Below are 19,205 nucleotides of genomic sequence, written 5' to 3' on the forward strand. Positions count from 1 at the left end.
CACTTTATATTACATTACCTCTATCTGCTGTGTGCTGCTGCTGTCAGTAATAAAACCTTTACACTGCTGCCCTCTGGTGGCTGCAACAACACATTGCTTCTACTACTACTAGTCTCTGCAAAGTTTAGTTTTCATGGCACCAAATGTGTATAAAGAGTTTATATTCTTGAGGTTTCTTCCTGTTAAAGTGGAGCTTCTCCTTGCTGCTGTCACCAAGTGCTGCTCATGGAGGAATGTTGGCTCTCTGACTTGAATGAGCCTAACAAATGAGATGAGGCTACAGCGGTTCCATAAAGGTCGGTCCATATTCACGCAATCAAACTAATTCAAGACAGGCTCACATGCAGCCCATGACTTCGAACACAGATCAAACGGATTCACAATGACAAAATCCACCACAAAATAGCCACAGAGCAGCTTCAATCTCTAGCACACACTTCTGCTGGAGACGCATGAAGAATGTAAATATATGATCACAAAAAACTGTAAATAAAATCCAAGAGAAAGGCTGGCAGGAAGTAGCTGATGGATTGAATGGGTCTGATCTGTCTCTGAAGGTGCGCTCTTGTTGCAGAGCCCTGTGTACTATAGCAGCTCTGTCATGTACAAGCTCCTCAATCAAGGGACAGGCCTTCACAAACAGAGAAACAGTGCATGGGTTGAGGTCGTTATAGACTGGACCTTAATCAATTAACAAATAAATGGTACCCTGAGACATGCATCCACTAAACATGTCTTAGTTTACTTTTTAGAAATTATTTTAAATGTACTAATCAATAACCAATACCTTTAAAACAGCGCTTCAATTTTGCAGTTGTTCAATAAGTAAGTAAGTAAGTAAGTGTTTAATTGTCTCTCTCACGAGAGAAATTTGTCTTGGGTACACAAGAAGCATCGGCGATACATACAACAAAGAGTTTTACATAGACATACATAAGACATGAGACACAAAAACCATTATAAAACAAACATAGTCTCAGCGCTACAGTGCATACATGCAACCCCCCCCCCCCCCCCCCCCCACACACACACACACACACACACAGCTCATCAGATAATACATAGTATAAAAAAGAAGATAAGTCCATAGGGATGACTGCACTGCCACTAGTTATTGCACTATTGCCCCACCCATTATTGCACCATTGTCCCACCAGTTATTGCACTATTCCATCATTGAGTAGCTTGATTGATAATGGTACTAGGGAGAACTTGAATCTGTTTAGCCTACAGAATGGGAGTCGGTATCTTTTGCCCAGAGGCAACAGCTCATACTCCATATTTAGGACATGGGTTGGGTCTGTGGCTATCTTAAGACCTAACTTCCTAACTGTATCCTCAAAAATCTCCTTTAAGGAGGATGGGGTCTGAGTCCCCATTATTTTCCCTGCCCTCTTAACAAGGTTCTGGAGTTGAGCTTTGTTTTTTACGGTCAGGTTGCAGAACCATGTTGTGATGCCATAGCGTATTATGGACTCAATAGTAGCTCTATAAAACAACAACATAATATACTTATCCACACCATGAACCCTTAGTCTACGCAGAAAATGTAGCCGCTGACAGATCCTTGAACATACATACTCCACATGAGAACTCCACTGTAGTTTACAATCCAAAGTAATACCCAAATATTTAAAATGGGTAACTTGCTCCACAACCTGTCCTTTGATGGACACCGACTTATGATCACCCACGCCCCTGGGATCAAAGATCATCTCTTTTGTCTTTTTCGCATTTAGAATAAGGTTGTGACCATCACACCATGACACTATGCGCTGTACCTCTGTATGATACACAGTTGTGTCTGAATTAGCATACAGAAGGCTCAAAAGAGCCGTATCATCAGAAAACTTAATAACATAATGCTCACTGCGCTCACTTCTACAGCTATTAGTATATAGCGTGAAAAGAATTGGAGAACTTACACACCCCTGTGGGGCTCCCATATTAATATCCTTTATGCTAGAGAGAGTAGAGTTGACCCTCACCTGTTGCTGCCTTCCAGTGAGGAAAGCAAAGTACCACTTAATAATGAAGGGGTTCACCTCCATTCGTTTGAGCTTTTTTAAAAGTATCTGGGGGAGAATCGTATTAAAAGCTGAGCTAAAATCCATGAACAGTAGTCTGGCATAAGCCTTGGGGTTTTCAGTGTGTTTAAGTACCAGATGAGTTGTTGTATTGAGAGCATCATCAGTACCCCTGTTGTTCTGATAGGCAAATTGGTAAGGGTCTAGAAGATGTTTTACCTCATGTTTTAAGATGCACACCATTATACGCTCAAAAACTTTCATTATTACTGAAGTCAGGGCCACAGGTCTAAAGTCATTGTTATCCTTTGGGCAAGGTTTTTTAGGGACAATATTTATGAGGCTGTTATTCTGTCAGGCCTCAATGTTCAATATTATGAACACACACACACACACACACACACACACACACACACACACACACACACACACACACACACACACACACAAATACATACATATATATATATATAATTAAGTTGACTATGTACTCGACTATATAGGGCTATGTATGAATGTATATATATATAGTATTAAGTTGACTATATATATGTGTATATAGATTTATATGATTAGGCTATTATTAAGTCAACTTTATGTGAACTTTTCTTTTTAAATGTTGGTTATTAATTAAGCCATATAATATGTTAAATCATCTCTTTTCTTTCAGGATAAGCAGTAACTCAGGCTAAGCCTGACACCACCGGTGTTGGCACTGAGCCCCCACGATGTGAGATGGACCCTGCAGCACATCAACCCCAACAAGGCCACTGGACCTGATGGAGTACCAGGGCGGGTTCTGAAGTACTGTGCAGGGGAGCTGACAGCGGTGCTCACAGACCTGTTTAACATCTCCCTGCCGCAGGCCTCTGTCCCCACGTGCCTCAAGACAGCAACAATCATCCCTGTGCCAAAACAATCAGCCATCAGGTCCCTCAATGACGATCGGCCTGTGGCTCTGACACCGGTGGTGATGTAATGCTTTGAGTGTCTTGTACTAGGATGCTTAAAGAACAGCAACCCCCCCTCCTTAGACCACCACCAATTTGCCTATAGGGCAAACAGGTCGACTGAGGACGCAGTGTCACTAACCCTCCACACCGCCCTGACACACCTGGACCAGTGGGACAGTTATGGGTGGATGTTATTCATAGACTATAGCTCCGCCTTGAACACCACCACCCCCCATAAACTAGCCACCAAGCTGGACCACCTGGGCCTCAACACACCTGAGCAGCTGGGTCCTGGACCTCCTCACGGGCTGACCACAGACTGTGCGCATGGGGAGACAGGTCTCCTCATGCATCACCCTGAACATCGGTGCACCACAGGGCTGTGTGTTGAGCCCCTTCCTCTTTTCCCTCTACACTCTGGACTGCAAACCCACCCACGGGGCCAACACCATCTTGAAGTTTGCAGACGACACCATCGTGGTAGGCAGGATCATGTCAAATGATGAGGCCGCTTACAGGACAGAGGTAGAAAACCTGGTGGAAAGGAGGAAACAGAAGCCCTTTGTCCATCACCCCATCACCATCAATGGTGAGACAGTGGAGATTGTGCAGAACATCAAGTACCTCGGGGTAAACGTGAAGAATGGACTTCAAAGGCTACAGAACATGAAGCGCCCGCACAACAAGACTAAAAAACACCTTTTACCACAGAGCTGTTACACTCCTGAACTCCGCACCCCCCCATCAACAAACATTGCACTACTGGCCCCTTTAAGGCTTGGACTTCTTTGCACACGTTTTAATTATTGTTGATTGTGCCCATTGTATATATTGTTAAATGTTTTCTTTTATATTTTATATTTATATTCATTTATATGTACGAGGCAGCGGGAGGACTGCTCCAACAAAATTTCATTGTCCTGGCAATGACAATAAAGACTATTCTATTCTATTCAATTCTAATTAGCCTGGTCCGGACCAGGTTCGTTTGCCAGCATAAGTTGCCCTGGTAACTAAACTTGAACTATGCTGAGCGTACTTTATGGAACCGAATTTGCTGGAAAATGAGCCATACTAACAAAATAAGCCTGGCTTATTTGGTAATCCTGCTTTATGGAACAGGGCCCAGGACTGACAGGAGCAGGTTTGTGCGGTGAGACTGGACACGGTGGGAAGTTTCTGCTGAAGAGAGCTGGACACTGTAGGAGCTGACCAGCAGATGGCAGTAATACACCAAGGATGCTGTTAAACACAGAGGAGGAAGAAGCAGCATGGATGTATTATAAGAGCTCTTATAATACATCCAGAGCATGGATTTATCATGAGAGCCATTAAAAGTGTTCCTGTGTTTTCTGTCTGTGCTGTGTGATTTCTGACCAGCAGGGGGCGCCGTCTGTCTGCACACATATTTAACACTTTCTAACAGATGAGTTGTGTGAAACTACAAACCAGTTCGGACTGTGTTTTGGATCACCAGCAGGGGAATGTGGGCCCCTAGACTCTCAGGGACCCTCAGACCATCATGGGCCCCCAGATTCTCAGGGTCCTCGGATTCTCAGGGGCTCTCAGACACTTAGGGGCCCCAGATGCTCACAGAATCAGCTGCAATGATAAAGAGGTTAAAACTGAGTCCAGCTGATCTAGGGACTGGGTCCTGTAGAGGGGCCCTAAAGTCAAAACGGAGCCACTAACTGGGACTGAGGAAAACTGTTGAAGACCAAGAGAGGTGATTGAAAGCACCAGAAAAACTTAGAAGTGGACCTTTGTGGTTTGGTGGTCAGGATTTTATGAATACTGAAGTTATGAGTCCAAACAAAGACATTTCTGACTGACCACCAAACAAAATCTACATTTATAAAGGAAATTACACCAAAATTTCACCTTTTATTCAATTATCTGTTAACTGTTAAATCTTGTGTAAGTTTCCTGTTCTCTGTGGTTATTGTTGACAGCGAATCAACACTTCCTTTCCTGCAGCAGATGGGCCGTGTGGGTTTCTGCTCAGCAGCCTCCACACTGTTCACTGTGGTTTTTCACTTTAATAACACAATGACGGTTACAACAATCCACTCTGCTTAAATAATCGTTCCAGTAACTTCAGTATGAACTCAGTTTTAATTTGTGTTATTAATCTGTGAGAGAAGCAGCTCAAATCCTAAACTCAGAGCTGAGAAACTGACATAATTAAATAAAGAGAGATGTTCAAACTCCTGCAGTCTGCTCAGCTCCCACAGTCTGTACTGTGGCAGACTGATAATTCTGCAGCATGAACATGTAAACAGGGTGAGAAAGATTCAAATCATATGAAGAGAGAGCACGCAGCAGTGAGAACAACAGCAATGATGGTTTCAAAGCTTTGTTTGAAACTTTAGGGATTATTCAACTTTCTTTTGAGGCTGCATATAAACTTTTAGTTCGGGGCCCACAGACTGTCAGGGCCCCCCAGAACCTCAGGGTCCTCCAGACTCTCAGGGGACCCCAGACCCTTAGGGGCCTCCAAAACCTCAGCGGCCCACAGACTCTCAGGGACCCCCAGAACCTCATGGGCCCACAGATCTCAGAGGCCCCCAGGCCCTCAGGGGTCTCCAGACTCTCACGGGCCCCCAGACCATCAGGGACCTCCAGACTCTCAGAGACCCCAAGACACTCAGGGGCCCTCAGACCCTTAGGGCCCTCAGAACCTCAGGGGCCCTCAGACCCTCGGGTCCCAGAGACCCTTGGGGGCCTCCATACATCAGGGGCCTCCAGACTCTCTCAGGGGCCCTCAGACCCTCATGGGCCTCCAGACTATCAGGGACCCTCAGACCCTCATGGGCCCCCAGACACAGGTTAATGAAGTTTGTGAAATCAGTATATCAAGCCACTATTGAAATGTTGGAATGTAAATTCAGATGTACAGTTTGTTCGTTATGCTTATGCGTGTGTTATTTACATTATTTCTTACATGTCGACGGCAGAAAGAGAGATAGGATTGTTGCTGACTAATGCCCATAGAGAAGCATCAAAGGACGGGAACGTTAGTGCAAAAGAGGCCTTGAGAAGTCTAGGCAGTGTTTATCTACATAACAGAGATGTGTGTGTGCTGAAGAAGCTGTATAGAGGTTAACTAATATGCATCTTAAGGAATGTTCAAAGAAAGTTGTATTTGTACTCACAAGAGATAAAATAGTGCAAGAATCGGCCAAATGACACTTATATATATGTTTATATTAGCTTGTCTTTACTTATTTATACATAAATAGATTATAGAGATTATCTACTTTAAAATGACAATTATATAATGTGTTGCAGGATTAAAAACATTTAAAATGATCAGTTGAAAAAAAATTAAAGAATAGAAATTTACAAAATTTAAATGTTATTTAATTCTTCTTTTTTTCATTATATATTTAGAAGTAACTCTATATTGTAAATGAAGTAGAGAATCATAAGACTCTAGTTAATTTAATATAAAATTATATATTAATTAAATGTTGAGACTTTATTTGCAAATCTCTATATTTTGGGGGCATTTTGCATCAAAATCAATTCAGAGACACAAATTTAGAAGAAAAACCAACAAAACCAAATAAAACGATGTTACAGTTTATTGAAAATATCACAGTTATGAATTAAAAAGACAAATCTAACTTTGCAGAATTCATTACACACAAAACAATAAACACAATAAAGGTTTGAAAAATACTAAAAAACTGAGTTATATTTTTATACATTTATTTTTATATTTCCTACAATACAAATCAAAGTTTATAGTTGGAAACAAAACAAACCAAAGCTAAAAAAGTAACTGTTAAGATTTGATTTGTAAATATATATGAGTATATATGTATTTATATATTTAGCACAACTGTATCTAACTTGTGCATGAAGAGAGAAAATGTAAAAACAAGCACAACACGTCATAAGTGACATTTATGAAGACTGATCAAAGTGATGAATGAGATGAATTGATGAGATGTGATGGTGAGAAAAGGCGAGCAGGAAACAGTCAGTCAGCATGTGTGCAGTTGGTGGACGGTCCCTTGTTTCTGAGGATCATCAGCAGAGAGAGTCCACAGCAGTACACCAGACTCTTCACTATCAGCACTGTGTACAGCACACAGAGCAGCAGCACCCTGCACTGAGACTGGAAGAGCACTGACACACACACACACACACACACACACACACACACACACACACACACACACACACACACACACACACACACACACACACACACACAGGTCTGTTCAACTGTGGACATTTCATCACAATATCATCACATTTTCTTCACTATAACTTGGACTTTTCCACACGGGACGAGCAGCTTTACATGAAGACAGGGGTCCACTACAGTTTGACTGACAGCTCAAAGGCCCTTATTAAATACAACAAGTCAGAGCTGGACCCAGCTTTTTAGGGGCCCTCAACAGGATTTGATTTCATGTTTTTAACTTCAAACTACAATTTATAACAATTAAAATCAGTCAAGGATAAAAAGCAAAGTCCAAACACTGTTTAAAAACACACAGGTTACTATAGATGTGAAGTTTTTAGCACTTGGGAGCAGAAGAACTCCACAACAAGCTAACAAAGTCATCTCTGACATATAATGGTGTGTGTGCTGTTTGCTGCTGGGCAGGTAGTGTACAGTGGCTTTATCAGAAAACTGCTGCTACTGCTGCTGCTGGAAACACTGAGACTGAACCAGACAGGAAATGTGCCACAAAACCACAACTAGCAGCTAAAAGAGGCTAAAAAGCTCATTTAGTCATTAGATTCTGTCTTAATATAAAACTATTGATTAGTGCAGCTTTAAGATAGACTCCCTAAACTTGTTATATCACCCGCAAAGCCTAAAATGTAGTGTCGCTCCCCCAAAAGGTATTATTAGTCAGCCTGTGCAGTGAAAGCTCTCTCAGCACTTGTTGTGCTGTGGGACACTCTAACAGAATCAGGGAGTGTATGTTTAAATCCTTCAATGATGAGCAGAAAGTGAACAGACTGATATGCAGCCCTAACTGCAGCAGGACATTGGAGCTGTCAGAGCATGCAGAGAGGCAGCAGGTGATCTTACAGTCAGCTTGCTGCAGAGCTGGCAGGTCTGCTGGCTCTCTCTCTGGAGGACAGGAGGCTGCTGCAGCTGGAACCTCTGAAACAGAAAAGCAGTCAAATGTTTGGAGTTGCAGTGAGAAATGTCAGCGCTCTGCTCCTCTGCTCTCTCTGACAGCGTCTCCAGATGAAGCTGAATCACTGCTGAACACAGTCACCAAGCCTTCATTACCTTGTTCTGTTTGGGCCTCCACTGTGCCCCACTCGTGCTTGACGTCGCAGCGGTAATTATATGTGCTGTCCTCTTGCTGATGGAGCAGCAGGATGGAGGCGCTGCGTCCCGACTCTCTGAGCTCCAGCTGCTCAAACTCAGCAGAGGTCAGATTCTCCAGCGGGCCGTTCTTCTTCTGTCTTTTCCAGGAGAACTGGACCAGAGGAGGAGACATGGCTGAGGCCAGACACAGCAGGGAGCTCTTCCCCTCCAGGTGGGCTCTGGATGCTGCTGGGTACACGCTCACCACGGGCTTCATTACCTGCTCATCTGAAGTTTGACAGCAGCAACAAGCAGCACAGACACACATTCACACAGTCAACAGCAGCTTACAGCACTGCACTGCATTCAGTCTGATCCTGGAAACTACATGATCACTAAACTACTCATCAATACACCACAAACATCATCTACTGGACACTGGATCAATAATCATATCAGACTAAAGCATCATGGAAGCTCATCATATGTCATATAGAAAGATTCAAACACAATGTGCCACTCTTTATCAATATTTAACTACATTCATTACTAATATCATAAAATGTGTCAAACTGAACATATATCATGACATAACAGCCTCATAGAAAATACATTTGTTCATGATTATAATGTTTTATATCAAATATATTTACCACCATATTGATTATTAAGTTTAAAGAGAATCAATATATCAATAATTTCATTTATTTCATAAAACAGTTTTAGGTTTTATATAAAACACAATCACCTCAACATGTATAGAAATGTCAAATATAATATAATGTAACATAATATAATATGATGACATTTGTCTTTGTTAAATTAAAACTATAGTTTTATTACTTGGTTCAAATATATTATATTCATATTACATTTATAAATGATTATAGTGTTTTATATGAAGTATATTTACCACCATATACTTTACTCTAATCAGACACACAATACATCAATACTTTTAACTACTTTTTAAATAGTTTCAGCTTTTATATAAAACACAATTACAACATGTTCACATATATCAGATCAAATATAAAACATGATATATTTTGTTATGTAAATTTATATTTTCTAAAATATTTTAACATTATTTGACATCACGTTCATTTCATTTATATTAAATGTGAATTCAGATACAATTATACATTTTATCAATAATTATATTTATCATAATAACATATTCATCTCTTTTTACCTTCATGCATTAATATATTTTCTACTAATAAACATATTTATCATCATAAAAACACAATTATCATGAGATACATTTTACCATTTACAAATATATAGTGTATATTTAACACACAATATATTTCTGACTATTTGCTTCTAAAATGACATTTAGGAACATTTATTAAATGATGTTTCACATCATATATCATCTTGTTTTTAACTAACAGGAGCTGCTGCTGAATCACTGAGATGATTAAATCCTGTTTATTTGTAACATTACTGATATCAGACTTTTTGGCTGGAAACAAACTTTGATGTGATGCATAAATAAAGAATAACTTGTGGTGTGCAGTGAGATTTGAAGCTCTTTTCAGGAGTTATTGATTAGTTTTATGTAAGAATGGCTGCAGAAAGAATTCTCTACTAAATATGAAAAAACTAACATGTAAAGCCTGAAGCAGCAGAAACTAAAACTACAAACACATTTTCAACTTGTTCAATAAAACAACTGAAGGAAAATGAAAGTTTAGACTTACCTACAAACAGTTTAGTGCCACGGCCAAAGATGCCGTACCACTTTCCTCCTGACACAGTGAAAAAGCGTCATACAAAAACCTCTCTGCTGCTGAATGTGTCAGCTGAGGTGAAACAATAAATAAATCCAGGTGAAATATGTGAACCTGGGCTGTGGTTTACTGCTCTCTTCCTATCACTAACACTGTTTGACTGCTGGAGGTTTTTGTACAGGCTGCAGGATTCATTTCTCACTGTGGGAAACAGCTTTCACACAGTTACAGTAGTAGGTGGCTGAATGTGAGAGTTTAACTGTCTGGATCTGCAACTCCCAGCCTTTCTGTTTATTTACAGCTGAGAAATCATTTTCCTGAGGGTGATTGTAACCTTTATATAATTTACCAGTAATCCTGTTCATAAAAAGAATCGGTTTGAATGTTTCTGTGTCTTTCTTCTGTAACCATAATACATATGGTTTTTCAGTATTGCCACACTGATCAGTTCCTTGACAGCTGAAGGAAACTTTTTCACCAGCTCTCCTGGTCAATGTTAAATCCTCCTGAATCAGCTGTGCTGCCATGGCAACCAGCGCTGTAGAGAAACAGACACACAGATAAAGGTCAGTGTGACAGTGTTTGTTAAAGGTTGAGTTTGTGGGCTCCTGATTGGCTGGAAACACTCACCTGAACACAGACAGCACAGAGCAGCAGCTGGGAGGAAAAGCATTTTGTGCAGTGGTGTTTCCTCTGGTGAATCTGGGGAGAAGTGGCGCTCTGATGCAGCTGAGGCCAAACAAGGACGAGCTGTGAGATCAGACGAGGGCCACGTGGTTTCTAACAGGTCCTCAAACCTCCCATCAGCCCCTGCAGCAGACACATAAGGCTGCTGCTGCTGCTGTGTGGTTTTATGATTATTTATTTAATTTAGATCAATCAGTTCATTCAATTTCCTTCATCATCTGACAGGTTTCAATATTCTCAATAACAATAATAATATGTTTGTCAGATTCATTTTTATCTCTTATGTTTCTATTTCATTTGTTTTAAATCTAATATTGTAATTGGTGTAATAATAATATTAAATTGTAATTCTGGTATTACAAAATCTACAACCAGAGAAAATTCCACCAGTTTGCAAATAACTGAATATTTATTCATGATTATTGAATAAACGTTTCGTACCAAGTACAACCAGCAGCAGTCTACATGTTCAGCTGTTTCCAGGAGCAAAACCAAAAGTAACTCTGCCTCTTTTTATTATATAATATTTATAATATATTCTAAACATTATATTAAATATTATTAATGTTGCTGAGACATTTTATGACACTTTAAACCTATAGTTTACATCTCATTCTACACTTTATATTACATTACCTCTATCTGCTGTGTGCTGCTGCTGTCAGTAATAAAACCTTCACACTGCTGCCCTCTGGTGGCTGCAACAACACATTGCTTCTACTACTACTAGTCTCTCTAGGTATCGGCTGATACTGAGTACCAGTGTGAAATACTTTATTAAACGTCTATGCTTTTGTGGGGATTTATAGGAATTAAAAGCAAAAGTAACAGATTTTATTAGCCGTTATAGATTGGACCTTAATCAATGCATGTCTCAGCGTAATTATATGCTGAGACATGCATCCACTAAACATGTCTTAGTTGATTTTTTTAGACCTTATTTTAAATGTAGGTAAGTTGACTATGTACTTGACTATATAGGGCTATGTATGAATATATATATATGTAGTATTAAGTTGACTATATATATGTGTATATATATGATTAGGCTATTATGAAGTCAACTTTATGTGAACTTTTCTTTTAAATGTTGGTTATTAATTAAGCCATATAATATGTTAAATCATCTCTTTTCTTTCAGGATGAGCAGCAACTCTGGATAAGCCTGACACCACCGGTGTTGGCACTGAGCCCCCACGATGTGAGATGGACCCTGCAGCACATCAACCCCAACAAGGCCACCGGACCTGATGGAGTACCAGGGTGGGTTCTGAAGTACTGAGAGCTGGACACTGTTGGAGCTGACCAGCAGATGACAGTAATGCAACACCAAGGATGCTGTTAAACACAGAGGAGGAAGAAGCAGCATGGATGTATTATAAGAGCTCTTATAATACATCCAGAGCATGGATTTATCATGAGAGCCATTAAAAGTGTTTGTGTTTCCTGTCTGTGCTGTGTGATTTCTGACCAGCAGGGGGCGCCGTCTGTCTGTCACATATTTAACACTTTCTAACAGATGATTTGTGTGAAACTACAAACCAGTTCTGACTGTGTTTTGGATCACCAGCAGGGGAATGTGGGCCCCCAGACCTTCAGGGGCCACCAGACTCTTAGGCACCTTTAGACTCTCAGGGGCCCTCAAACCCTCAGTGGCCTCCAGACCCTCAGGAGCCACCAGACCTTCAAGGGCCACCAGACCCTTATGGGCCACCCGACCCTCAGGGGCCCCCAGAGCTCCTCAGTGCAGTTTGTGATCATGTGACCAAAATTTCACCTTTTATTCAATTATCTGTTAACTGTTAAATCTTGTGTAAGTTTTAAGTTTTCTACATTGTGGCTTGAACGTTGTTTGTTTACAGCTTTACGTTGTGAAGTTTCAGAATTAACCTTAAAACATCCAAAGTTTATAATCATCAAAGCGTCAACTCGTCTTCATGCCATAAAATCATCAAATTCCCCCCCAAAAATAATCTCACCACAGACTCCATTTAGTCGCCGTACTGGAGCTTTCAGTCACATCGTAACACTTTTTAACGCTCTTTCCAAAAATGAACCTTAACTCTGAAATTCTTAAAACGTGGAAATGTCATCGATCGTACGACTGAAAGCTCCAGAACAGCAACTAAACGGAGATGATTTCAACCACTGCTGTCTCTTTAAGTGAAGAATGAGCCGTCAACTGAATGTCCACTTACTTGCTTTTTTCACAGCTTTCTGCTGCATCTCACAGTCCTCAATGAGTTTTAATTCAACACGACGAACCAGAACAGCTGTTTTTAATGTTTATATTTACACTCCTTTTGGGGTTTTTTTTTAATAGTCTAATAAAGTCCTCAAACCCCTGTTATAAATTTAAATAGAACCACAGTGTTGATTGAGGGGAAACACATGAACGACCAAACTTTCCCATTAAAATGATGAAACAGCTTTTAATGAAAGAAATGATAGATTTCCATTGTTCTGTCTGTTTGTCACCTCAGTTTACTTTTGATTTCAGCCATTGACCTTTGACCTGCGGCTGCTCTGTGTGTGTGTGTGTGTGTGTGTGTGTGTGTGTGTGTGTGTGTGTGTGTGTTGCTGAGGATCTAATCAGAGCTGAACTGTGTGTTAATGAGCAAACACTTTTTATCTCCTCTGATGTTGTTTCATTTAAATCAGTTCCAAAGTTCCCGAAGAAAAATAAAATTAAGTGAGAGAGAGAGAGAGAGAGAGAGAGAGAGAGAGAGAGAGAGAGAGAGAGAGAGAGAGAGAGAGAGAGAGAGAGAGGGAGATTGAAAACTACAGATTCCTTTAAAACTCCTTAAACACCTTTCACTTCCACCTTAAGGACATTTTAAGGCATATATGATTAAGGTGTTATTAAGGTTAAGGGATTTTAGCTCCATTTGTTACATTAATTGATTATATTACTATTATTATAATAATGAGGGATATTTAATAAGCTTTCTGCATAAAGGCTTCTAGAGCAGTTAAATCCTTTAAAAATGTATTAACTAGCTGGTTTTCATGTTATTTGGTCAATTTTAACATTTAAGAATCAATTAAAATGTATTGATTAACCCATTATCCTCTTAAAGTGACAGTGACATTGTTTCTGAGAGAGAAAAGTCATTTTGGGTCATTTTGAGTCTTTTTAAAGGATTGTAGATGTAAAATTGAAGGTAAAGGCATTTTAGTTGAGATATATTCAGCTGATTTCATTGGTTTCCTTCAGATTTGGACTAAATTAATGGATTATATCACTTTAAGGGATTTTTCAATTGGCTACCTTTCCCTTGAAAATCTCTTTTAAAATAATAAAATAACATTTTACATTATTTGTACCTTAAAAAAAAAACTTTAATTTGTCAATTAAGGTACAAATTCAGCAGATCACAGTTTTATATAAAGTAAAACTGTGTAAAAGACGTCAATTAATATTCATGGTCGTGGTTAAAGTATAAATGACAGGATGGTTTTAAAGTTATTTGATCAATTTTAACATTTAAGGACTTTTACTTTTAAGAGATAATCAATTAAAAAGGATTAATTGGTTAGTTATCCTATACTAAACTAAACTCTACTATATTAAACTAAACTCTACTATATATTAATATTCTTTCTTGTAATTAACTTTATCCAGTAAAATGAGTCATTTAGCAGCAGGTTTTAACTTTTATTATGTTATATATTTCATTTCTCATTATGAGCTGATTCCCACTGAAGGTTTGATCCTAAACTCTTCTCTGGTTGGAGTGTTTTTAACTTTGTAGAGTTTTCTCTGCACTTTTGTCTCTAGTTGACACGGAAGTGGCCGGACTGTCCTCTGCGCTCCAGACCTGCGCAGTAGCGCACTGGGTGTAGTCTGGAATCTCGTCTTTTCCTGCTGGAGTTTTGTGCATGGCGGCGGACACAAAGAGCTGAGGCCCGAGCTTCTCACCGAGCTTCACACCGAGCTTCACACCGACTCTGAGCAGCAGACCCGGGACTGAAGCTGTGGACGCATGTTTCCTCTGCACTCCTCAGGAATCTGTCGCTAAGCGCAAACTTTGGGAAAAGTTGTGTGAGCAGTTTGTGTCGGAGTTAAGTGCTTCAGAGGGAAGGACGCAGAAGGACTAAAAAAATGCGAAGTTTGATCCGAGCTCTGGTGGTTTGGAGCTGGGCGGCGGTGTGCGTCCTCGCGGCCATGGATGAGTGCGTGGACGAGCAGAACCGAGCGCAGCGCTGCATGCCGGAGTTTGTGAACGCGGCTTTTAACGTGACCGTGGTGGCGACCAACACCTGCGGGTCTCCACCGGAGGAATACTGCGTGCAGACCGGCGCCACCGGGGTCACCAAGTCCTGCCACATCTGCGACGCCCGGGACCCCCGGAACCACCACAGCGCCGTGTACCTGACCGACTACAACAACCAGCAGGACACCACCTGGTGGCAGAGCCAGACCATGCTGGCGGGCATCCAGTACCCCAACTCCATCAACCTCACCCTGCACCTCGGTAAGACCCGAACCCAAACCCTCACATCCAGTCCACTGTGCGTGCAACAGAGCCGCCACACCAACCCTCTCTGAAATTAAAGTCTAAGAATAAACACAACCACATATCTCTCTTTTATTCGGCTTATCTCTGGGCAAATTAGGGTTAGGGTTAGGGTAACTCTTCACTATTATTGTTCTGTATTCTTTTTCTTATTGCGGCTCTTATTTTCTATTCTACTGTCCACTTGCTGCTGTGATAATGCAAATGTCCCCATTGTGGGATTAATAAAGGAATGTTGGGTCTCTTTAAAGTTAAACTCTGAACAAGAGTTCGGTTTAGAACCTGCTCTATGTGTAAAGTGCCTTGAGATAACTTTGCTGTGATTTGGCGATATACAAATAAAGATTGATTGATCTGATCTTAAATTGAATAGAAAGCAGCTGGACTTGTTATATGTGTAAGACTGATGAAGCCACTTGGACAGACATATAACAGTCCACTTTGCTTTCTAATCAGTTTGCCCAGAGATAACAACGACCTGGACCAATGAGAACATTCCCTCTTTTATTCAGCTTACATCACATAATCACAAACACACTTTCTTATGTAAAGTTCCCACTTGTAAGAGCAGGTGTGCCGATCAGTGGCTTCATGTTAAAGTTCACCTCAGCCTGCAGAGAGAAGCAGCTCTAAAAAGCAGACAAAGAGCTGTGTGGTGAAGTCTGTGTGTGTGTGTGTGTGTGTGTGTGTGTGTGTGTGTGTGTGTGTGTGTGTGTGCCGAATCCTAGAGCAAGTCCTCACAACTCAAAGAAGGTCTGAAGTGGTGTCACATGATGAGAGCAGCACTGCTAACCAGAGGGGAAAACTTTAAAATGGGGGAGTTCTCTATGGAGACTGGTGTGACTCTGATGCTGCACTGTTTCTACTCACATCATAGAAAACAAGCTGAAAGAGAAGCTTGAGCTGGAAATGTGGGATGTGACTTGGAGATCTTGGGAATGAAGGGATGAAGGGGGGATTTTGGACATAGTTTTCATTGTTGGGGGTGAAGTGTGTGTGTGTGTGTGTGTGTGTGTGTGTGTGTGTGTGTGTGTGTGTGTGTGTGTGTGTGTGTGATGGTGGGGGTGGCAGCTATTTTCTGAACCTGACTGTCTCCTCCATCACGTCCACTTTGTGATTTCAGTGTTTGTTTGACAAACTTCTCCGACTGCCAGCAGAGGTGTGAAGTTAGCAGCCTGGTGTCCTGTCAGTCTGTAAACGCATCACAGCGACTGTGGATTCAGTAGTGTGTGTGTGTGTGTGTGTGTGTGTGTTGGGGGGGGGGGCAGGACTGAATGAGGCGTCCTCTGAAAGGACAGCTGGTCTTCAGGAATCAGTTTGTCAGTATAAATGAAAGATGAAGCTCTTACAGGTTGGTGCACATGAAAGTTGAGCCGTCTTGTTTTCAAAGAATAAGTAGAGCATGAAAGTTCGTTCCTGACCTTTTGACATAAACAGGTTACACACATGTTGAGTTTCCAAGTTTAATTCTGTTACTTTCAGACCAAAACAACCTGAAACTGTCAGAAAAGCAACCTGGAATAAAATCAAATCTGTATATTTACTACTAGAGAAACATTTAGTAAAGTTTCCAGTCGTTTAATTGAAGAGTTTAACGAGAAAATAAAACGTGAAATCTGTCAGTTTTAAATATTAAGATGTTTGCTCAGAGTTTGGTTGGTGACAGAGAGCTCAGGTAGAATCCTGCTGGAGGTTTACAGCCATGTAAAGGTTCACTTACCAGTTTCTTTCCAGAGCTTTCAGTCACATCTCTTGGTTGTCCTCAGAGTTGGCTCAGTAGTCATGTCTCTCTCTCTCTCTTGAAAACATGACTTTTACAGGTTTAAAAAGAAAATTGTCATCATGTGACCTGAGTTCATTATGTACCTGCTGATGAAGGCCATGAGATGTGGCTGAAAACCAGTAAGAGGGCCTTGAGTTAATTACAGCTTTAAGATGACTCCATATGTTTAAGTGATTAGTTTATTGTTTGTCTTGTTAGTCTTGGATCATCGTAAACTGGATCTTTGTGTTTTTGGACATGTGGAGTCATCAGCTCAGAGCCAGAAAACAATCAGTCTGTTAGTTGATGATAATTAACGGTGTAATCCATCGTTATTAGCGGCTCTGCAGGCTTCCAGCCGTCGCCGCTGCTCTGTTCGCTCTCGTCTTAGTTTTCCTGGAGCTTAAAAATACCTGTCTATTTCTGAAGGCGCTGTGCCCTCCCAGCAGCACTACTGTTTTTAACAGTGCTTGACATTCCTGAGTGGTTCAGTCATGCTGCTGGTTGGAGCTGAGCTGCCTGTCTCTGCAGCCTCAGGTGCTGAACTTTGATTAGAGCTGCAGTCGACTCAACGCCTCGTTTTCAAATGGAAATGTGTTTTAATGACGCGCCGCCTCCTCAGCGCTGCAGGCTGCGTTCTTATTGTTGTTCTCTCCATCGTTAACAGCTCAGCCTTTGTTGGTATGTAAACTCACATGGAGCAGAGAGAGCGGCCCTCGTTTAAGCTGCTCTGCTGCTCTTATTAAAAAAAACAAAAAACAAACAGCTGTTATCAGAGGCTGAAACAGGAAGTGAGTGAATGATTGCCACCAGCTGAGTCCTGGTGAAGTCACATCAGCTGGTGTCACAGTTTGGTCACCAGTGAGGAATAAAAGTCTGTAACAAAAAGCTTCTGGAGAGTAAACGGTTTTATTTCCTAACAAACATCCTAAATGTTTGTTTCTGCTGGTTGAACGAGGCACTGAGAGATACAAGAGTTTTCTTCCTGTTCAGATGTTCACATGTTTAGTCATTTCTAAATATTTAGTTCTTATTTGGCGAGCAGATGTTTGACAGAAAGGACCCACACACACACACACACACAGAGACACACACACACACACACACAGACACACACACACACACACACACACACACACACACCGTCTCTGAAACTAAACAATGATTAAAACAAACATTAGTCTTTAAATTTGATCTGAAGATGCAGTGATGGACGAAGTATTCAGTTCCTTTACTGCAGTATTATAGTGATGTAGTATGCAGTATTACAGTAAAAGTACTGCAGTATTATGAGTGATGTAGTATGCAGTATTACAGTAAAAGTACTGCAGTATTATAGTGATGTAGTATGCAGTATTACAGTAAAAGTACTGCAGTATTATAGTGATGTAGTATGCAGTATTACAGTAAAAGTACTGCAGTATTATAGTGATGTAGTATGCAGTATTACAGTAAAAGTACTGCAGTATTATAGTGATGTAGTATGCAGTATTACAGTAAAAGTACTGCAGTATTATAGTGATGTAGTATGCAGTATTACAGTAAAAGTACTGCAGTATTATGAGTGATGTAGTATGCAGTATTACAGTAAAAGTACTGCAGTATTATAGTGATGTAGTATGCAGTATTACAGTAAAAGTACTGCAGTATTATAGTGATGTAGTATGCAGTATTACAGTAAAAGTACTGCAGTATTATGAGTGATGTAGTATGCAGTATTACAGTAAAAGTACTGCAGTATTATGAGTGATGTAGTATGCAGTATTACAGTAAAAGTACTGCAGTACTATGAGTGATGTAGTATGCAGTATTACAGTAAAAGTAGTGATATATTATTATATATGTACATCCAAACTGTACTACAGTAAAGACAGTGTTCATGTTTCATTCTACTGAGCTCTGTAACTTCCTGTCACATCTCACAACACTGAATCTTCCTGAAAGAACTTGTAATATAAGCTCTGCTGCTTTACATCAAACCTCAGCGAGCAGCTTTACGACTAAATGAAAAAATATCCTTACAATTCAAAGAAGCTCTGAGGTTTTAGTCATGTGACCTGAACATTGTTTCAAAGCAGATGGAAACTTTTAAGAGTTTACTATCAGTGATAAGAGGGTTGTTTCATACACACAGATGAGAGTTGCAGGTATTTTTTGCCCACATTAAATAAATATGAAGTTCAGAGTTCAGATTGATGGCGTGTTGCTCGCACTTTTAATCCCAGGAAAC

At 40.5% G+C, this 19,205-nt stretch overlaps 2 protein-coding genes across 2 annotated transcripts in view; one reads left to right on the forward strand and one right to left on the reverse strand.

Moving 5' to 3' along the window:
• Positions 1–6,744: 6,744 nt before the first annotated feature.
• Positions 6,745–10,693, reverse strand: LOC128368682 (immunoglobulin kappa light chain-like). The gene is made up of 6 exons (XM_053329543.1): positions 10,637–10,693; positions 10,219–10,544; positions 9,977–10,016; positions 8,247–8,555; positions 8,040–8,114; positions 6,745–7,117 (listed from the first exon to the last, which is right to left on the reverse strand). The coding sequence occupies exons 1-6, from the start codon at positions 10,677–10,679 to the stop codon at positions 6,969–6,971; spliced, it is 942 nt and encodes a 313-aa protein (XP_053185518.1). The 5' UTR covers positions 10,680–10,693; the 3' UTR covers positions 6,745–6,968.
• A 3,905-nt stretch (positions 10,694–14,598) lies between these two features.
• Positions 14,599–19,205, forward strand: part of lamc1 (laminin, gamma 1) — a 67,129-nt gene continuing 62,522 nt past the window's right edge. Inside the window, exon 1 of the mRNA XM_053329477.1 lies at positions 14,599–15,171. Within this exon, the coding sequence (XP_053185452.1) occupies positions 14,799–15,171 (373 nt within the window). The 5' untranslated portion in view covers positions 14,599–14,798. The remainder of the gene's footprint in view (positions 15,172–19,205) is intronic.

This window comes from Scomber japonicus, chromosome 12 (assembly GCF_027409825.1).
Source record: "Scomber japonicus isolate fScoJap1 chromosome 12, fScoJap1.pri, whole genome shotgun sequence".
Classification (NCBI taxonomy): domain Eukaryota; kingdom Metazoa; phylum Chordata; class Actinopteri; order Scombriformes; family Scombridae; genus Scomber; species Scomber japonicus.